This window comes from Aquarana catesbeiana, linkage group LG06, assembly GCF_042186555.1.
Source record: "Aquarana catesbeiana isolate 2022-GZ linkage group LG06, ASM4218655v1, whole genome shotgun sequence".
Classification (NCBI taxonomy): domain Eukaryota; kingdom Metazoa; phylum Chordata; class Amphibia; order Anura; family Ranidae; genus Aquarana; species Aquarana catesbeiana.
This window is the reverse complement of record NC_133329.1, coordinates 64844121-64861384: the sequence shown is the minus strand read 5'-3', so window position 1 is coordinate 64861384 and position 17264 is coordinate 64844121. Positions and strand designations below refer to the sequence as shown.

At 44.0% G+C, this 17264-nt stretch overlaps 1 protein-coding gene across 3 annotated transcripts in view; it reads right to left on the bottom strand.

Annotated features, from left to right (window-relative positions):
- Window positions 1-1540: 1540 nt before the first annotated feature.
- Window positions 1541-17264, bottom strand: part of LOC141148563 (uncharacterized) — a 76806-nt gene continuing 61082 nt past the window's right edge. For all 3 annotated transcript variants that reach the window (XM_073636120.1, XM_073636121.1, XM_073636122.1), the window contains one exon: window positions 1541-3415. In XM_073636120.1, coding sequence (XP_073492221.1) covers window positions 3087-3415 — 329 coding nt within the window. In that variant the 3' untranslated portion in view covers window positions 1541-3086. The remainder of the gene's footprint in view (window positions 3416-17264) is intronic.

Below are 17264 nucleotides of genomic sequence, written 5' to 3'. Positions count from 1 at the left end.
AAAAAAAACAAAAATGTCCCCTGCAGGCCCAAGATCTGCATGGCGAGTGCTGCTGAGTAGAGGGGAGGTACACCAGTGCACATGCATTGTTAATCTCTCTTTCCTATTAACCACTTAAGGACGGGAAGTATTTTCCCCCTTAATGACCAGGCCATTTTTTTGCGATACGGCACTGTGTCGCTTTAACTGACAATTGCGCAGTCGTGCGACATTGTACCCAAACAAAATGTACGTCCTTTTTTTCCCCACAAATAGAGCTTTCTTTGGGTGGTATTTGATCACCTCTGCGGTTTTTATTTTTTGCGCTATAAACAAAAATACAGACAATTTTGAAAAATATATATATATATTTTTTACTTTTTGCTATAATACATATCACAAAAAGAAAAAAAAAACAAATTTCTTCCTCAGTTTAAGCCAATATGTATTCTACATATTTTTGGTAAAAAAATTGCAATAAGCGTATATTGTTTGGTTTGCGCAAAAGTTATAGCGTCTACAAAATAGGGGATATATGTATGGCATTTTTATTATAATTTTTTTTTTTTTTACTAGTAATGGCGGTGATCTGCGATTTTTAGCGGTACTGCGATATTGCGGCGGACAGATCGGACACTTTTGACACTTTTTTGGGACCAGTGACATTTATACAGTGATCAGAGCTAAAGATAGCCACTAATTACTGTATAAATGTCACTGGCAGGGAAGGGGTTAACACTAGGGGGAAATCAAGGGGTTAATTGTGTGTCCTAGGGAGTGTTTCTAACTGTGGGAGGATGGGACTGCCTGGAGGAGACCAATCGTTGTTCATACTTAGTATGAACAGATCTGTCTCCTCTCTCCTGACAGAATGAAGATCTGTCTGTTTACATTTAAAGATCTCCCTTCTGTCTCTATCAGGAGTGATCGCGGGTGTCCGGCGGATATCGTGGCTGCTGGGCACATGCATTGGCTCTGTCGTTGCGCCCCCTAGTGGTTTTAAAGTGGCCGCCGTACAATAATAATGTGTATAACATGACTTTTGGTTTCTGCTGTAGCCAGGGAAGAAGCTGATGGAGTGTGATCTGTGCTTCATTAGCTTCAATGGAGGGCAAGTGAAACATCAGGAATCTGAATTTGCAATGGAATTTTCTTTCTCTTCTGTTCCATTGCAGAAGAGCGTTCTTCATCAGTACTCCAGTCTTACTCTTTTACAATGTCTTCTTGTTTAGGTTTGATTTTAGTGGTGATGATCTCCAAAATGTAATATCCAATAAGGACTAGCAGTAAGGATAATCATCCAGAACAAAGGTCAGCTGCAAAACTTACAGGTATACCCAAACTAAACCATTGCAACATCAGAGGAATTACGGGATAAATGCCGGAGTTTCAATGTATATGTGTCACCGGCGCAAAAAACCTTTATCTTATTTATCCTTTTAAACCCTGTTAGAGTTGCTGCATTCAAAAAAAACATTCAGTGAAATGGGTAAAAGCTATGATTTGTGTGTGAGTGCGCTACTCTTTTACCATACACCACTCCTATTTGTACATCACTTTCCTATTAATGATTATTAATAATTAATGAAAAATAGGTATATGATAATTTATTTAGCATGTTAGTAATTTTGACATAGAGATTGTTACGTTTTGTAAGTGGAACACAAATATTATGTTTAAGGGGAAAAAGGGGGTTTTATATAAAAAAAATTGTATTAATTATTAATAATCATTAATAGGAAAGTGATGTACAAATAGGAGTGGTGTATGGTAAAAGAGTAGCGCACTCACACACACAAATCAAATGCCGGAGCTTAACCACTTCATTACCCGCGTATAGTAATATGACGGCCACAGATGGGATCTCCCATCCTGGGTGGCCGTCATATGACGTCCTGGGCTTCCCGGCCGTCTAGGGGGCGCACACAGATCCACGTCCTGTCAGGTGAGAGGAGACCAATCTGTGTTCCCTGTATAGAGGAACACTGATCGGTCTCCTCCCCTCGTGAGTTCCCACCCCCTACAGTTAAAATCATTCCCCTAGGAAACATTTAACCCCTCGTGTCCCCCTAGTGGTTAACCCCTTCCCTGCCTGTCACATTTATACAGTAATCAATGCAATTTTATAGCATTGATTGCTGTATAAATGTGAATGGTCCCAAAAATGTGTCCGATGTGTCTACCATAATGTCGCAGTCACGAAAAAAATTTGTGATCGCCGCTATTACTAGTAAAAAAAAATAAAATTTTTTAAAAAATGCCAGAAATCTATCCCGTATTTTGTAGACGCTATAACTTTTGCGCAAACAAATCAATATACGCTTATTGCAATTTTTTTTAACCAAAAATATGTAGAAGAATGCATATCGGCCTAAACTGAGGAAAAAATTAGTTTTTTAAAAAAAAATTGGGATATTTATTATAGCAAAAAGTAAAAAATATTGTGTTTTTTTCAAAATTGGCGCTCTTCTTTTGTTTATAGCGCAAAAAATAAAAACCGCAGAGGTGATCAAATACCACCAAAAGAAAGCTCTCTTTGTGGGGGAAAAAGGCCATCGATTTTGTTTGGGTACAACATCGCACGACCGCGCAATTGTCGTTTAAAGTGCGACAGCACTGAAAACTAAAAATTGGTCTGGGAAGGAAGGGGGTGAAAATGCCCTGTACTGAACCGGTTAAAGTGGTGTTCCACCCCCAAAAAAAAAAAAAAATGCATGAAAATTCCTAAAAAAAATAAAAATAAAAAAAACCATTTGGAAATTTTTGTTTTTACTCACCTCTAAATGCCTGTTGCTAGGGGGTCCCTCGTAGTCTGCCTCTTTCAGTGCCTGGGCTGGTGACATCACTTCCCCCTCGGCACAGGAAGGTCTCAGCTCTGCTCCCTCCCTCTTGTCAATCATCTGGGACCCATTACAGGTCCCAGGTGACTGAGCAGCCAATCATGGCACGTGGCGCCGCTCGCGCATGCGCAGTGGGTGCCCGGCTGTGAAGCCACAGCCCGGCGCCCACAGTTGCAATGCCGGCGCCCCCGAACGGAGGGGGAGACGAGCGGGGCTTCCATCCCCCGCATCGCTGGACCCTGGGACAGGTAAGTGTCTAATTAAAAGTCAGCTGCTGACTTTTAATTTTTTTAATGGGCGCTCCTCTTCAAGCATGGTATTATCTAAGGTGTGCTTCTTGGTTTCTGGATTCTTGCGTTTTTTCTCTTGGTCTTTTTCCGTGTACATAGCATGGCGTGACCCATGCAGCTTGGAAGAGGGCCTCTGTTTTTTCTTTACATAAGTCGCTCCGGGTGTATCTAGGTTGGTCTCCATTGGATCTGAGGTCATCTCACAGTCATCCTCGTCCATCTTTACCATAGTAGTATCTGAATTGTGATCTTGGTAGGTCTCCTGGTTATCTTCATATTGTGGAAGTTGGTTTTGCTGCTCTGGTTCTGCAATAAAAAGCCACAAAAGTTCAACCTGATGATTCAGAAACTTAAAAGAGTTGTTTTGAAATTGGTACTTGAGTTTGGATGTTTGTACCATTCCAGAGATATTTTATATTGGATTTACATTTGTTACAAATATGGCAGTAAACTTGTTTTCCATTTTTAAAGCAACCTAATACAAAAATGTAATTTGTAGTTTTGAAGGGAGTGGTAAAGGAATAGAATACCTGTCATGTATATGTGCTCTGGACTGTGTCCCCATTATGGAGGTTCACTCTCTCTAAGGGGTTGATGTACTAAAGGCAAATAGGCTTCACACTAGACATGTGCATGTGTTCGTTTTGTTTCTAATCAAAATTCAGATAAAATTTTCATTATTTGGGGATTCGGATGTATCTGGATTTTCCGAATTACAATAGTAATGAATTTGAATAAATCCAAAATAACGAAACCAAATTTCGTCCGAAACAACAAATTAATTTGAAATTCAGATGGAATTGGAAACTAATTTAAAAACAATTTTGAAATGTAAACATATTGCTGACTATTGCTGATTCCCTTCAAAAACTGTGTATTAGAATATAGCCGTCTTATAAAAATTCAAACTTCAAAAAGAATAGAATAGAGTAACATAGAATAGAAGAGAAAATAAAAGAATAGAATAGAAATAAAATAGAATAGAATAGAAAATAAAAGAATTGAATAGAAAATAGAAGAGAATAGAAAAAAATTGAAAAAAAATTGAATTAAATTAAATAGAATAGAATAAAATAGAATATAAGCATCTTCTGAAATGTGAATAGAATAGAATAAAATAGAAAGAATATAGCCATCTTCTGAAATTCACATTTCGAATTTCAAAAGAAATGGAACCAGATATTCTTCACAATGAACTTGGATTGATTCGATAAATAAACTAAACAAATTTTGTTAAGAATGCAACAAAATAAAACTAGTGACTTAAAGTAGAACTATAAGCAAAACTTTTTTTTTTATGTTGGATAGAGTAAGGCCCCTGTCAAATTTTTTTTTTCGCCACCTGTGCCCGGTTGGGGAGATCTCCCTTCACTTCCTGTCCCATAGCCAAACAGGAAGTGAGAGGAAATCCCTGCAAATTAAAGGAAATTCCTTGGGGACCCCCAGGTCACCATAAGTAGTGTCCCCATTGGAAGATTTCCCCTCTATTACTTTTCTGGGGACAACACAAATTTTGGTATTTTCTTTTACTTTTATTTTCAATAATAATGGTAAACAGGACCGATAGAGAGGGTGAATCTCCTTAATGGAGACACAGACAGCAATAAAAAACTGACAGGGGTTCTAATCCCTTTCCACTCTAAAACTAAAAAAAAAGTTTTTCCTTTAGTTATACTTTAACAAATCAATTCTGCACGTCTGCTGCTCACTCTGCAAGCAAATTTGCCCCAGAGTTGAGTAAATGAGGTGAAGCTCTGCTGACTTCCATCATTTAATCATGTGCAAGCAAAACAATTTGTTTTTTCCGGCACGTGATTGGTTAATCTTTCAGAATTGAAACGTTGCCACATTCACTAGGCTCTGGGGTAAATTTCCTTGCAAAGTGAACAATGAATTTGCCTTTAAAAAGATCAACCCCTACATAGACATGTGCATGGGGGTGTGCTGGAGGCGCCTGGGCACACCCTAATCACCCCAAAGGCATTAGCGTAGCCGTGCTGGCTGCCACCTTCTATGCGTTTCTTTCTCACTCCCCCCCTGTGCCGCTGGAGCTGTTGCTGTACAAAGTGGCTGTTCTTGGTAGTGGCAGGGCGGGTTTTGTTTCCTCCCGCACAGCTTTGTTGCTGGAGGTTAAGCTGAGCTCCGCTGCCCGCTCTCTCTTGCTGCTACCTCTGCACAGGGGACAAACAGGACAGCCTGTATGTCTGCTCCCTCCTCCCATCTCTCTACCGGGAGCAGCAGTGTAACACAGGGGAGAGAACAGAGCACAGCACATCTCCCTCCACCTCCATCCCTCTCCTGTATGATGTATGGCAGAGGATTAGGGAAAAGTAGTAGTAGTCCAGAGGGGCAGGAGTGCTGTGAAAATTCATGGAGCTGCAGACTCTAATGGCCACTGCGAATCTGCCCACGATTGCAAATTGTGAATGGAGCATAACGTTGGAGCCAGTGGGTGAGGACCTGATACCAGGGGTTGAGAGGCTGAGCTGCTGTGGATGTTTCATGTGTGTGGTGACCTGGAGCAGTGCTTACCCAATGCTGGGTATCTGTGCCACACCAGGGCCCACAGACCTGGATCACTGAGTGTTGTTTGGCCACACCGGAAACCAAAGCTGGAGGGACCTGTTGCCGTGAGGACCTACTGCCTGAGTGAGCCAGTGAGGAAAAGATCACGAGGACCAGGAATTGCAGAACCTACTAAGCTGACCGCCAAGCCAGGGGGACCAAATTAGTTGCCTGCCAGGAGTGGTGAGCTGAACTACATACATTATTTTAACCTCGCGTGTGTTTAAGCTTTGGGGTTCACACCCTAATGCAAAAGGCAGCACACACCTAGGAACCCCTAGCTGTCCTGGTGGCCACTACCACTAGGACTGAAGTTAAGGGAAATACTACAAAAAAAATGTAAAACCGAATTTAAAGTATATACAGTTAAAGCAGAGTTCCACCCAAAGATGGAACTTCTGCTTTTCGGAATCCCCCCCCCCCTCAGGTGTCACGTTTGGCACCTTTCAGGGGGGAGCAGATACCTGTCTAATCCTAGATAGCCACAGTATCCGCAGATATCTACGCCATGTCCGGCGCCTCCTCTGTCGTCCCCCCGCTGTCTTCTGGGAAACACACAGGTCCCAGAAGACAGCAGGGACCAGTGGGATCATGCAGCGCGACTTGCAGTAGGGAACCAGGCTGCGAAGCCGCAACAAAACCCAGGTTACAACCCTTAGATATGGTGGCTGCATTAGTTTTCTTTTTTAACCACTTCAGCCCCTCAAGAAATTGTCCCCTTCCTGACCAGGCCATTTTTTGCGATACGGCACTGCGTTGCTTTATGTCCTTTTTTCCCCACAAATAGAGCTTTCTTTGGTGGTATTTGATCACCTCTGCGGTTTTTAATTTTTACGCTATAAACAAAAAAAGAGCGACAATTTTGAAAAAAAAAAACACAATATTTTTTACTTTTTACTATAATAAATATCCCCAACATTTAAAAAAAAATACATTTCTTCATCAGTTTATCAGGCCAATATATATTCTACATATTTTTGGTCAAAAAAAAAAAAAAATCACAATAAGCGTATATTGATTGGTTTGCACAAAAGTTATATTGTCTACAAAATAGGGGATAGATTTACGTAATTTTTATTATTTATTTTTTTATACTAGTAATGGCGGCGATCTTTTTTTCTATGGGGACTGCGACATTGCGGCTGACAGATCGGACACTTTTGACACTTTTTTGGGACCATTGACATTTATACAGTGATCAGAGCTAAAATTAGCCATTGATTACTGTATAAATGTCACTGGCAGGGAAGGGGTCAACACTAGGGGGCGATCAAGGGGTTAGCTGTGTTCCCTCGGGGTGTTTCTAACTGTGGGGGGATGGGATTGACTGGGGGAGGAGACAGATCGTTGTTCCTACTTAGTAGGAACACACAATCTGTCTTTACTCCCCTAACAGAACCGGGATTTGTGTGTTTACACACACATCCCCATTCTCGTTCTGTCAGGAGCGATCTCGGGTATCTGGCGGACATCACGCCCGCCAGGCACACACATCGGCTCTGGGGACACGCTGCAGGCGCGCACGCCTGCTATAGCAAGAGCCGACGTACAGCTAAGGTGATCTGCGCAGCCGTGCCAACCTGCTGCAGTATAACTGTGGCGGATGATCGGCAAGCGGTAAGCTAGGAACATTTTTAGGAAATACAGCAAATACCTGTTGATCTTGATAAAAATACAGAGTCCTTGTCACTTCCTGTGAGCTGCATTGAAGAATACCTTCCTTCCTAGCTATCTTATGTAAACCACTAATTGTCCTGCCTCCTGTGTAATGGAGATGAAGAGATACGGACATGTTTGTAGTTCATATCTGGGGAGCAGTATACCGACATCTCAAGTCTCCCACAAGCCGCGGCAGTCTCCTGCATTTGGCTGTGGGCTCCCGGACAACCGCGAGTGCAGGGCGATCTCCCGGCTGTGCCTGTCACTTAGCCACAGACAGACAGAGCAGCCCGAATGGCCGAATGGAGTACAGCTGCTCTGTCTGTGGCTGAGTGACAGGTGGATGTAAGGCTGTGAGCTGAGGCGGGGGGGGGGGGACAGCCTATACTGCTGTCCTCACTTTGCTTAGGCTGTTGCACGGGTACTTTTTTTTTTCAGGTCGGTCAGCCAATTCAGCAGGGAAGGGAAGGAGGGGAGTGGGTGGAGGCAGATAGAAGACTGTGTGCGCCTGTGATCTGCAATTAAAAGAAAAACTGCAGTACTCTGGTAAAAGTTCCCTCACTTTGGCCAGCTATTTTTGTACAGGTGAGTTCTGTAATGTAACTATCTTGTGTCCTGCTATCCTAATGTCTCTCTCTCCCTCCCTGGCATCCCCTCAGCCACTATCTCAAGGCCACTATCTCAAGGCCAGTATCTCCAGGCCACTATCTCAAGGCCACATAGGCGTGCGCACAGGGTGTGCCAGGTGTGCCTGGGCACACCCTAATCACCCCATGTGCATTAGCATTATCCAGGGGTGGCACCAGGTGGATGGTTGGGGTGCCGGTGGCCAGTGTAAATGCCCCCATTATATTAAAGGCTAGGTTCAACTGTAGGAACATATTACACCTATACTTAGGATTTAAGGTAATAGGCTCCCAATCAACTGTCTCCCACCATCAGAGCCTCCTCCCTGTGACAGCAGGTGGAGTTCATTTGTATTTGAGCTTGGGGTGCACACCCTAATGCAATAGGCTGCGCACACCTATGCAAGGCCACTATCTCCAGGCCACTATCTCAAGGCCACTATCTCCAGGCCACTATGGGGCCACTATCTGGTCCTGCTTTCCTTTCATCCTCACACAGACCCATCCATCTCTGCCTGTCACACTGCTCTTCTCCCACATGTTAACCCTCGCTGCTTGCTCCTTGCTAATTTTCAGCCTCTTCTCCAGCCATCCAGACATTCTTTTCCTGACACTTTACAAACAATAGTCCCTCACTCCCCTCCCCCTCCCAGTCTTCTTCTCTGCAGACACTTCACCTTCACACAGGTGTGTGCCACCCCTCATACACAAACATGATAACTGGTTGGAATCTCCCACCCTACACACCCCCAACACTGAATCTTTACTAGTTGAAGTGGAGTTCCGCCAATTTTTGTATTTTTTTTTTAAAGTCAGCAGCTACAAATCCTGCAGCTGCTTCCGAAAAGCGGAAGTTCCATTTTTGGGTGGCACTCCACTTTAATGGAATCTCACCCTCTGCCCATCCCTCTGCCCCTCCCTGACAGGCAGCCTATTTGCTTTTATTATACTGTGGCTATGCCTCACCAGCCAACAGTATTCACCATGCCCATCCCTGACCATCACTCTCCAGTCCCCTCCACCCCCATCTATATGCCTCCCCTCCTTCCCTCATTCTATCACAAATCCTCCTTTTTTTATCCCTATACAGACCAGAATTCCCCCAGTCTCACTCCAGTTCTTCTCTACCCATCCCCCATCCTCCTACCCCCCTCCACCCCCCCTCCTCCTCCCTTATCCCATGGTTCCCATCTCCATCCCCCCCCCCATTTTTTCAGGGTTAAGGAAGAACCCCGAAGTGGAGCATCCTATTACTGCTGCTGCTTGTGTGGGTGGGATGTGTATTGCGCCAATCCCTGCTGACCCTCCTCTCCTATTCATCCCATGTGATTGGTGCAGTACACATCCCACCCACACAAGCAGCAGCAGTAATAAGATGCTCCGCCTTGGGGTTCTTCCTCTCCTGCAAAGTATCAGAAGAAAGCCAGAAACTCTGGAGGGGAAAGTAGAGGGGGGAGTAGTTCTTCCATTTGTAGATTTGGCCCAGTGGCAGCCTGCCAGAATCTGCAATGAAAGCTTCCCCGCACAGCTCTTCTTGAGGAGACCAATACATTACTGCCCCTTTACTGTACCCTATCCTGTATCCTCCTGCCCCCTGTACTGTGTCCACTTACCCTCCCCCTGTACTGTACCCTCCTAACCACTGTACTGTGCCCTTCTAACCACTGTACTGTGCCCTCCTCCCCACCCATACTGTGCCCTCCTGCCCCCCCCGTACTGTACCTTCCTGTCCCCCTTCTTCTGTGGCCCCCTGTACTGTACCCTCCTAACTGCTGTACTGTCCCATCCTGCCCCCCCTGTACTGTGCCCTCCTGTCCCCCCCCCTGTACTGTGCCATCCTGCCCGGCTGTACTGTACCCTCCTGTTCCCCCCATAAGTTTGTAAGTTATGTTGTGTTTGTGTCCACTAATGATGATTTTTGTGTATTTTTAGCGAAAATAATTTCTTTGATATTTTTTAGGGGGGCCCTGTCAGGTAGGTTGTACAGGGCCCCGCGATTTCTAACTTCAGCCATGCCGGTGTGACAAGTACATGACAGTCCTGGTCTCTTCTATATCAATCCGCCGGGCAGACCGGGACTGTCATGTACTGTACTTGTCGCATAGGAAACCACTGTGCACCCGAAAGTGGACAAAGAGTCTGCTTGACTGGGGAAAGTTTCTATTTAAATTGCTACAGCCTGCAGATCATGGCTCCCAGTCTTCTCTCTGGCTCTGCGCACCCCCCTCCTGCTGGGGAATTCTCTGACTGGGATGGCTCCCCAGGACCAGCAGCCCAGCTCCAGCAACCAGACCCTTGGAATCAGCAGCTGTGTGATCAGGCTGCATTTCATGGGCACTGGTAAGAGGCTGCAATTCATGGGCACTGGTAAGGCTGCAACTTATTGGGGGGGCGGCGCGCAGCGCCGCAAAGCGTCACCTCCCTGAAATAAGTTTGAAACCTCCCTGAAATTAGTTTTTGCAGGTTGGGATGTCTGAGTATAGGCTGACAACCATGGCTCCCTCCATAAATACAATGGGGGAGGAAGTGTTACCAGTTGAAAATAAAGCAAAAGAAGCTTAAAAAAGGAAACAAGTGCAGACACCAAACTGAGGATTAGTAATCTGCAAAATATTACATTTTTGGCTTTGGGTTTAGATACACTTTAAACATAAATGCATAGCTTTTAGTTCTTTACTATTTAAAATTGGAACGTAAACTGACACTTCTGAGAAGTCGTTGCTGTAGAAGTGTAGCTGTAGTTTCAGCTTGGGGATCATAATACAAATTAGGGTTGCACCAATGCCGGTCAAGTACTCACCGCTGCCGAGTACTGATACCATTGTGGTGCGATTTGAGGCCATACAAAAGAAATGGGCTCAAATCGCACTGCAAGGAATCGAATGCGAAATCACATGTGGTTTCCCGCATCGCTCCTGTGTGAACCCAGGCTGAAACCACTATGACAAGCCTGGGTTCACACAAGAGTGGTGCGGGAAACCGCATGTGATTTCGCATTCTATTCCTTGTAGTGCGATTTGAGCCCATTAATTTTGTATGGCCTCGAATCGCACCGTAAAGGCATCTGTTTTGGATATCGGAACATTTTCACAAGTACGAGTACGGTATTGGTGCAAACCTAATACAAATATATACATTTAAATTATCATGAGGTTATCCAAGTCTCCAGAAGTCATCTGATCCAGAGATTATCCATGCTCTTGTGTTGAGTATATAAATATGTTGAGCTTATAACATGAGTCGCCCTGAATAACAAATGAAAGAATGCAAAAGTGCACAAAATACAAAACCAATAAAAACAACAAACTCTGAGTGAACAAAACGTGCAAAAAACTGTATATGAAAGTCCATATGAGAAAAAACTCTTTATCAACAGTGAAAAATAATGATGATTGAGTCCACGACAGGAACAAAATACAGTGTGATTCCAAAAGTGTAATGAGAACCCAAAAGTCCTTCAACCTTCACCCGAGAAGAGAAAAAAGGATGAGACAGGGGGAGAAGTGAGGAAATCCTGAGATTAGAAGACCAAACACTACTCAATATGTGGGGACCTTTACCGGAACTGGTGGACCCCCTTAAGAGCAAGGTCTAATGCCCAAGCAGATTTAGCCCTATGCAGGGTCTAACCAGCTTCCGTCCTCCTGAAGTACTCCAAACGCAGCGGAAATCCTTGCTGCTTGAGTATTTCATTCATTTAATTTTTAATCACAGTATAATATTCTTATACATTCTTATACATGGATGTTTTTGAATATCGGTCTTCACGGGTTATCAAAAAAGATGGAGTATTTGAGGCTAATGGCGAACCAGAGGGGGATTTGGGAGGCCTTTTTATGAGATTAAAAAATCTCATGGTGTCTGAAATTCATACCCAATGGGACATAGCTTTCCTGGAGCAATATGTTGCTAACTCCATGGTCCCTAGAAGTTTGAGGTCGGATGTCAGTCCCCAAAAAGGAGTTACAGGACTGGTTCAAATATTTCAATGAAGCAGAAGTTAAATTCTTGGAGTTTTTAAGCTAAAGGAAGAATGGTAAATTGGTACATTTAGATGTAGAGATTAAAATGATCAAAGAGAGACTTTCTCCTCATGTTAATAGTGAGGAATGTAAAGAACGTTCCATTAACCTTAAAAAATTACTTGAAAAGGAAGAAATTGAACAAAAAAAATTAAAAAAAGAAGAAATTTAACAGAGATGTAGGTGACTACAAAACTGGAGTTGTGTTTGATTGGCAAAGTAAGTTTGTGGCCCATGAGGGTGATTCTTATATTCATCCTGAGGTAGTGACCCCTCCAAACTGGATACTTACCAACCAATCACAAGGATCAGGTAATTATCAATATATATATATATATATATATATATATATATATATATATATATATATATATATATATATATATATATATATATATATACACCTGTTTCTAGCCAGTATCCTACTACTTCTAGACGAGTTTCTTACCATTCACCGGAAAGACAGTATAAACCTCCTCCACCAGGAGCTAGGTCCTCTGGACCTCCTCCCAAAGGTCCCCCTGTTAAGTCCTTCAATCGGAAACCAAGGAACCGTAAATCCCATAACCAAACACAACAATATGGAGGCAAGTATCAGAATGGTCCCCCCAGAAGGGCTTACGTGGATGATTATTACCACAATCAGGAGGGCCCCCAGAGAGGAGACTACGTGGATAATCAATACTCTAATTATACAGTACCTACCTATAATAGATTTCAACCCCTGAGAGAGGGAGATTATCATCATGAGACCAATGACTATAGAAATAGGGAGTATCAATATAATGAGTATCATACACCTAAAAGAGGACACGGTCGGATAGGCCTCCATGGTATCAACCTCCACCCCCCCAAGCGAGGGGATAAATCTGATCGGTATCCCCCCTAAGACCAGCATTGGGAGGAATATCATCAGCCCCAACTTTGGGGTTTACCCAGGTCAGATCAAAACTCCCAAAGACCTATAGAACAAAGAGAGGAGTTAGAGGGGGGAGGAGATCAAAAAGCCAAAAGGAAGAGAGAATGAAAGGACAAGAAATTTTCAACCTGAGTGAAATCACTCTTACACAGGCTGAGACTTCCATTTTAGATAAAGGTCTTAAATTTGTACCCCTGAAACCACTTAATACGTTTCAGACGTATATGGATATACACAAATATACTCGGAAACTTAACATCAAACGGTATATGTTGTCAAATCAAAGTAGGAATGGTGCTAGTTCCACTAATATTAGATATTCAGGCCTGGCTAACGCCTTTCTATTTAATCCCCCTGGGGGCTTATCCTCCTCTGTTAGGCCCCGTACACACGGTCGGATTTTCCGATGGCCAATGTCCGATCAGAGCGTGTTGTCGGAAATTCCGACCGTGTGTGGGCGCCATCGGACATTTTCCATCGGATTTTCCGACACACAAAGTTGGAGAGCAGGAGATAAAATTTTCCGACAACAAAATTCAATCGCCTCAATTCCGACCGTGTGTGGCCTGTTCCGACGCACAAAGTGCCACGCATGCTCAGAAGAAATTCCGAGACGGGACAGCTCGTTCTGGTAAACTTAGCGTTCGCAATGGATACAGCACTTTCGTCACGCTGCAATGTTAAAAATGGTTTAATACAGCGCAATCTCTTCTTCTTTATAATGTGACAAGAATTAAGTAGTTTTGCTGCTCATATTCACACACACTTCTCACAAAGTTTTATTTGTGTTTTTTTAGTGGGATTCCCTGAATATATTGTTATTAGTTGTCACATCTGACAGTTTTATATATATATATATTTTTTTTTTTTTTTGGATTTTAAGCCTTTTTTTTTCTTTAATGTTTGGATTTTTTCCAAGGCTGATCTTTGTTCAATGTTATTTTTATTTTTCCTCCAGAATATTTTTGGGTGTGTTTTGTGTGTCAAGTTACCCCAACACCATTGATATCTTTTATTATTTAATCTCAAGGAGATTGTTTGGTGTTGGTGTCCCTTGTTCATTTCACATTGTATATTTGAAATGTACCTGAATCCTCACAAACCAACTGTCCTTTTTGAAGTAAAACACATAGGAGAGTATAATTCAAAACAAAAATCCTTTATTAAGGGCTCAGAACCAAACAAAGAGGAAGGCAACACTGGATCAACAGGAGAAATTAGCGAAGCCTGGGACCCCCACGGCAGACATCAATTCTTCAACATCAAAATTGGTGGCCTGAGGAGTCCATATCTAAGGGAGGGCAGTCTGGTCCGGGATTCGCAGAGATCTGGATAGCAGCAGATGACATCTATGTCCCTAGGCTGTGGTACCACAAGAGGCTGCATCTTTTGGCCGACCAGACTGAACCCAGGCCAATCACTGTCTGGTCTTCCTTCCACGCTTCCTTCCGGGCTGTGGCTGTGCAGTTGGAGATGTGGCAGGAGGAGGAGTAGGACCTGGAGGAGGAGGAGGACTGGGGGGACCTGGAGGAGGACTGGGGGGACCTGGAGGAAGACTGGGAGGACCTGGAGGAGAGGGAGGAGGAGGACCTGCAGGAGGAGGAGGAGGACCAACGCAAAGGTGTGTCTGAGGTGTAATTTGGCCCCTCATACCTTTCTCCAGAGCCTCTGATATAAGGGCCTCACACAAGACTTTTTGGCCCTCCTCCATCCTCTGCATTTTATAGGCTATGAAGGCAGCAATGTTCTCCTCCATGGTGTGGGGTGCTCCCAGGACCTCTGTAGCCCTCCAAAAGAATGCTATAGCAGCCTCCTCTAGGGTACTCCTCCTACTGCCACTTTCTCTTTTCAGGGAGGGTGGAGGGACCTGCAGATCAGCCAGCCGGCTCGGCCCGGCCACCTCCTGGCTGAGACTTCCCTGTGTATGAAAAAGGGACATGGTTGTAATGTTTTGCATCATCAATCACAATCCTAAATTAGTACTCCCAACTAACATCTAGTTAACATCATTGATTGGACAAGCAGAAATATTTAGAGGAATGCTATACCTGGCTCAAGCTGGGCTCCTCCACATATCGCCTGGAAGGCCCAGGTTGGGCGTCAGAAGCCTCAGCCGGGGGGGAAGGAAGCGTGGAAGGAAGACTGGAGAGGGATGGCCTGGGTTCAGTCTGGCCTGCCAGAAAGTGCAGCCTGTCGTAGTACAACATCCTGGGGACATAGATGTCATCTGCTGCTCCAGATCTCTGTGAATCCAGGACTTTCTTGCGCTCCCTCAGATATGTGCTCCTCAGGCCACCAATGAAGATCTTTAAATAGGTGATGTCTGCCGTGGGGATCACCTGCTTCACAATTTCACACAATTGCTCCAGTGCTGCCTTCCTCTTTGCTTGGTTCTTGAAATGGGGGTGGGTAATCTCCCACAGACAGGGCAGCTCCCTTAGCATCTCTATGAATACTGACATGAAGTCATTGTCTTTCATTAAGATATCCATGTTCACTGCAAGACACAACACAAGACAAAGCCTAATGTCAGACAAAACTCTCCTAATCTTGTTACAATATAGGCCTCAATCTAGAAGCAGTATAGGCACAAGTTTGTCTCTTACCTTCGTTCTTAAGATCGGCGCGTCCAATGCTCCTTCCTCCGCTCACAGATCGTACGTAATACGCACGTGTGTTACGCTTTATACACACTGCGCATGCGTGTAACTCCGCCCTCCCCTGACATTCTTTCTAGTCTATTCCCCGCCCCTTTTCGTTCGGCGCAGTGGGTGAAGAGCACATGGCGGAGTTACAGCAGGTGCATGCTAATTCTAGCAACGAGGAGGAGGAAAGCCCGAATCCAGGCACGTCCCGATCCAGAAGGAGACGTTTTAAGGCCACAAATATGTCCTTTGGGGAGATGTTGGAGATGGTCGACATCATGAGGAAGTCCGACTATGACGGAAAATATGGACCTTACCCACACCCCAACATCCGAAAGTCAAAAATCATTGCTAAAGTGATCAAAAGCCTTCACAGGAATTTCGGGGTACGAGGATCTAAAGATCAGCTCAGGAAGCGGTGGTCGGACCTGAAGTTGAGAGAGCCAGAGCAGTACCGAAAGATCCGGAGAGTGCTGCAAAAAAGTAAGTAGTTGTGCTGTGTTCCTATTCTTTCTGTCTTTATTCCGTTCGTTCTGCTCCATATGCTTTTATTAATTGTAATGTTTAAAAGGGCAACTTTAATGTTCATTCGTATCAAACATTTTTCTTTCGGCCTCTAGAACACCATTGTTTAGGCCATATGCATTTTCACACATTTTTTGGGGCCTACTTGGATGCCAAATATTTGTTTGTGTAGATGGGTTTGTTACTAGAATGAAATGCCAACTAGATTGTGTGTAAGGAGAGGACACTGAGCAGCTGTTTTCACATCTGGACACTGGAGCACTAGTGTGGGACCCCAGAACACCATTTTTATTAGGGGGGCACACAGGTGCTCCAGTGTATACTATAGGGGGGGCTACATCTGTGAAGCTTGTACCAAACAGGTAAAGTATTGCAGCTTGACAAAGGCCACTAAAAAATATACATCTTGGAACTCGGCTAAAATAGACAATTGTACCCCACTTCCAAGCAATGTTTCCTATTTCTAGTTCTGCCATCAAATATCTGTGTGCTAAGTATACCATTTTTGTTTTACATAGGGGAGAAAAGACTCGGAGGACACCCCTCATCCCAGGAGAACACAGACCCCCCACCTATGGAAGAAGGTGAAATACCACCAACACAAGAAGAAGAGCAGGAGGAAGAAGAAGATGTTGTGGAGATTGGCACCACAACAAGTGAGTGTCTGCGACCACAGGCTCAGGTAAAAGAGATGGATGGTGGCAGATTTTTGAGACTTTTTTTTGTTCTTTATCTCTTTTTAGGTGATCGTGATGTGAGGGATAGAGAACGCTTTACTTCTGAAAGTGCCCAGATCCTGATCGGGGAGATCATGGGGTGTAATCTCGAATTGCACAACATACAGCAACAAATCATTGATGTTATTAAAAAAAATAATAACATCATTGATGTTTTGGGGCGAATTTAAACCCCACAAAATCACCTGTTTTATTGTGGTCCAATCTTCTAAAACTGTTTTCAATGTTTAGAAAAGCCAAATTTGGAGGATGCACACAGGGATCTCACGGGAGATCAATGGACGCGTTTTGGGGGTGCAACCCCTTCCTCAATTATAAAGTCGCATTGAGGAAGGGCTTGCTCCCCCAAAACACGTCCCTTGATCCCCCCTGATTGCAGATAGCACATGTTGACATTCGTAAATTGGTGTGCATCTTCCAAATTTGGCTTTTCCAGGGGTGATTTCCCCCCATCTGT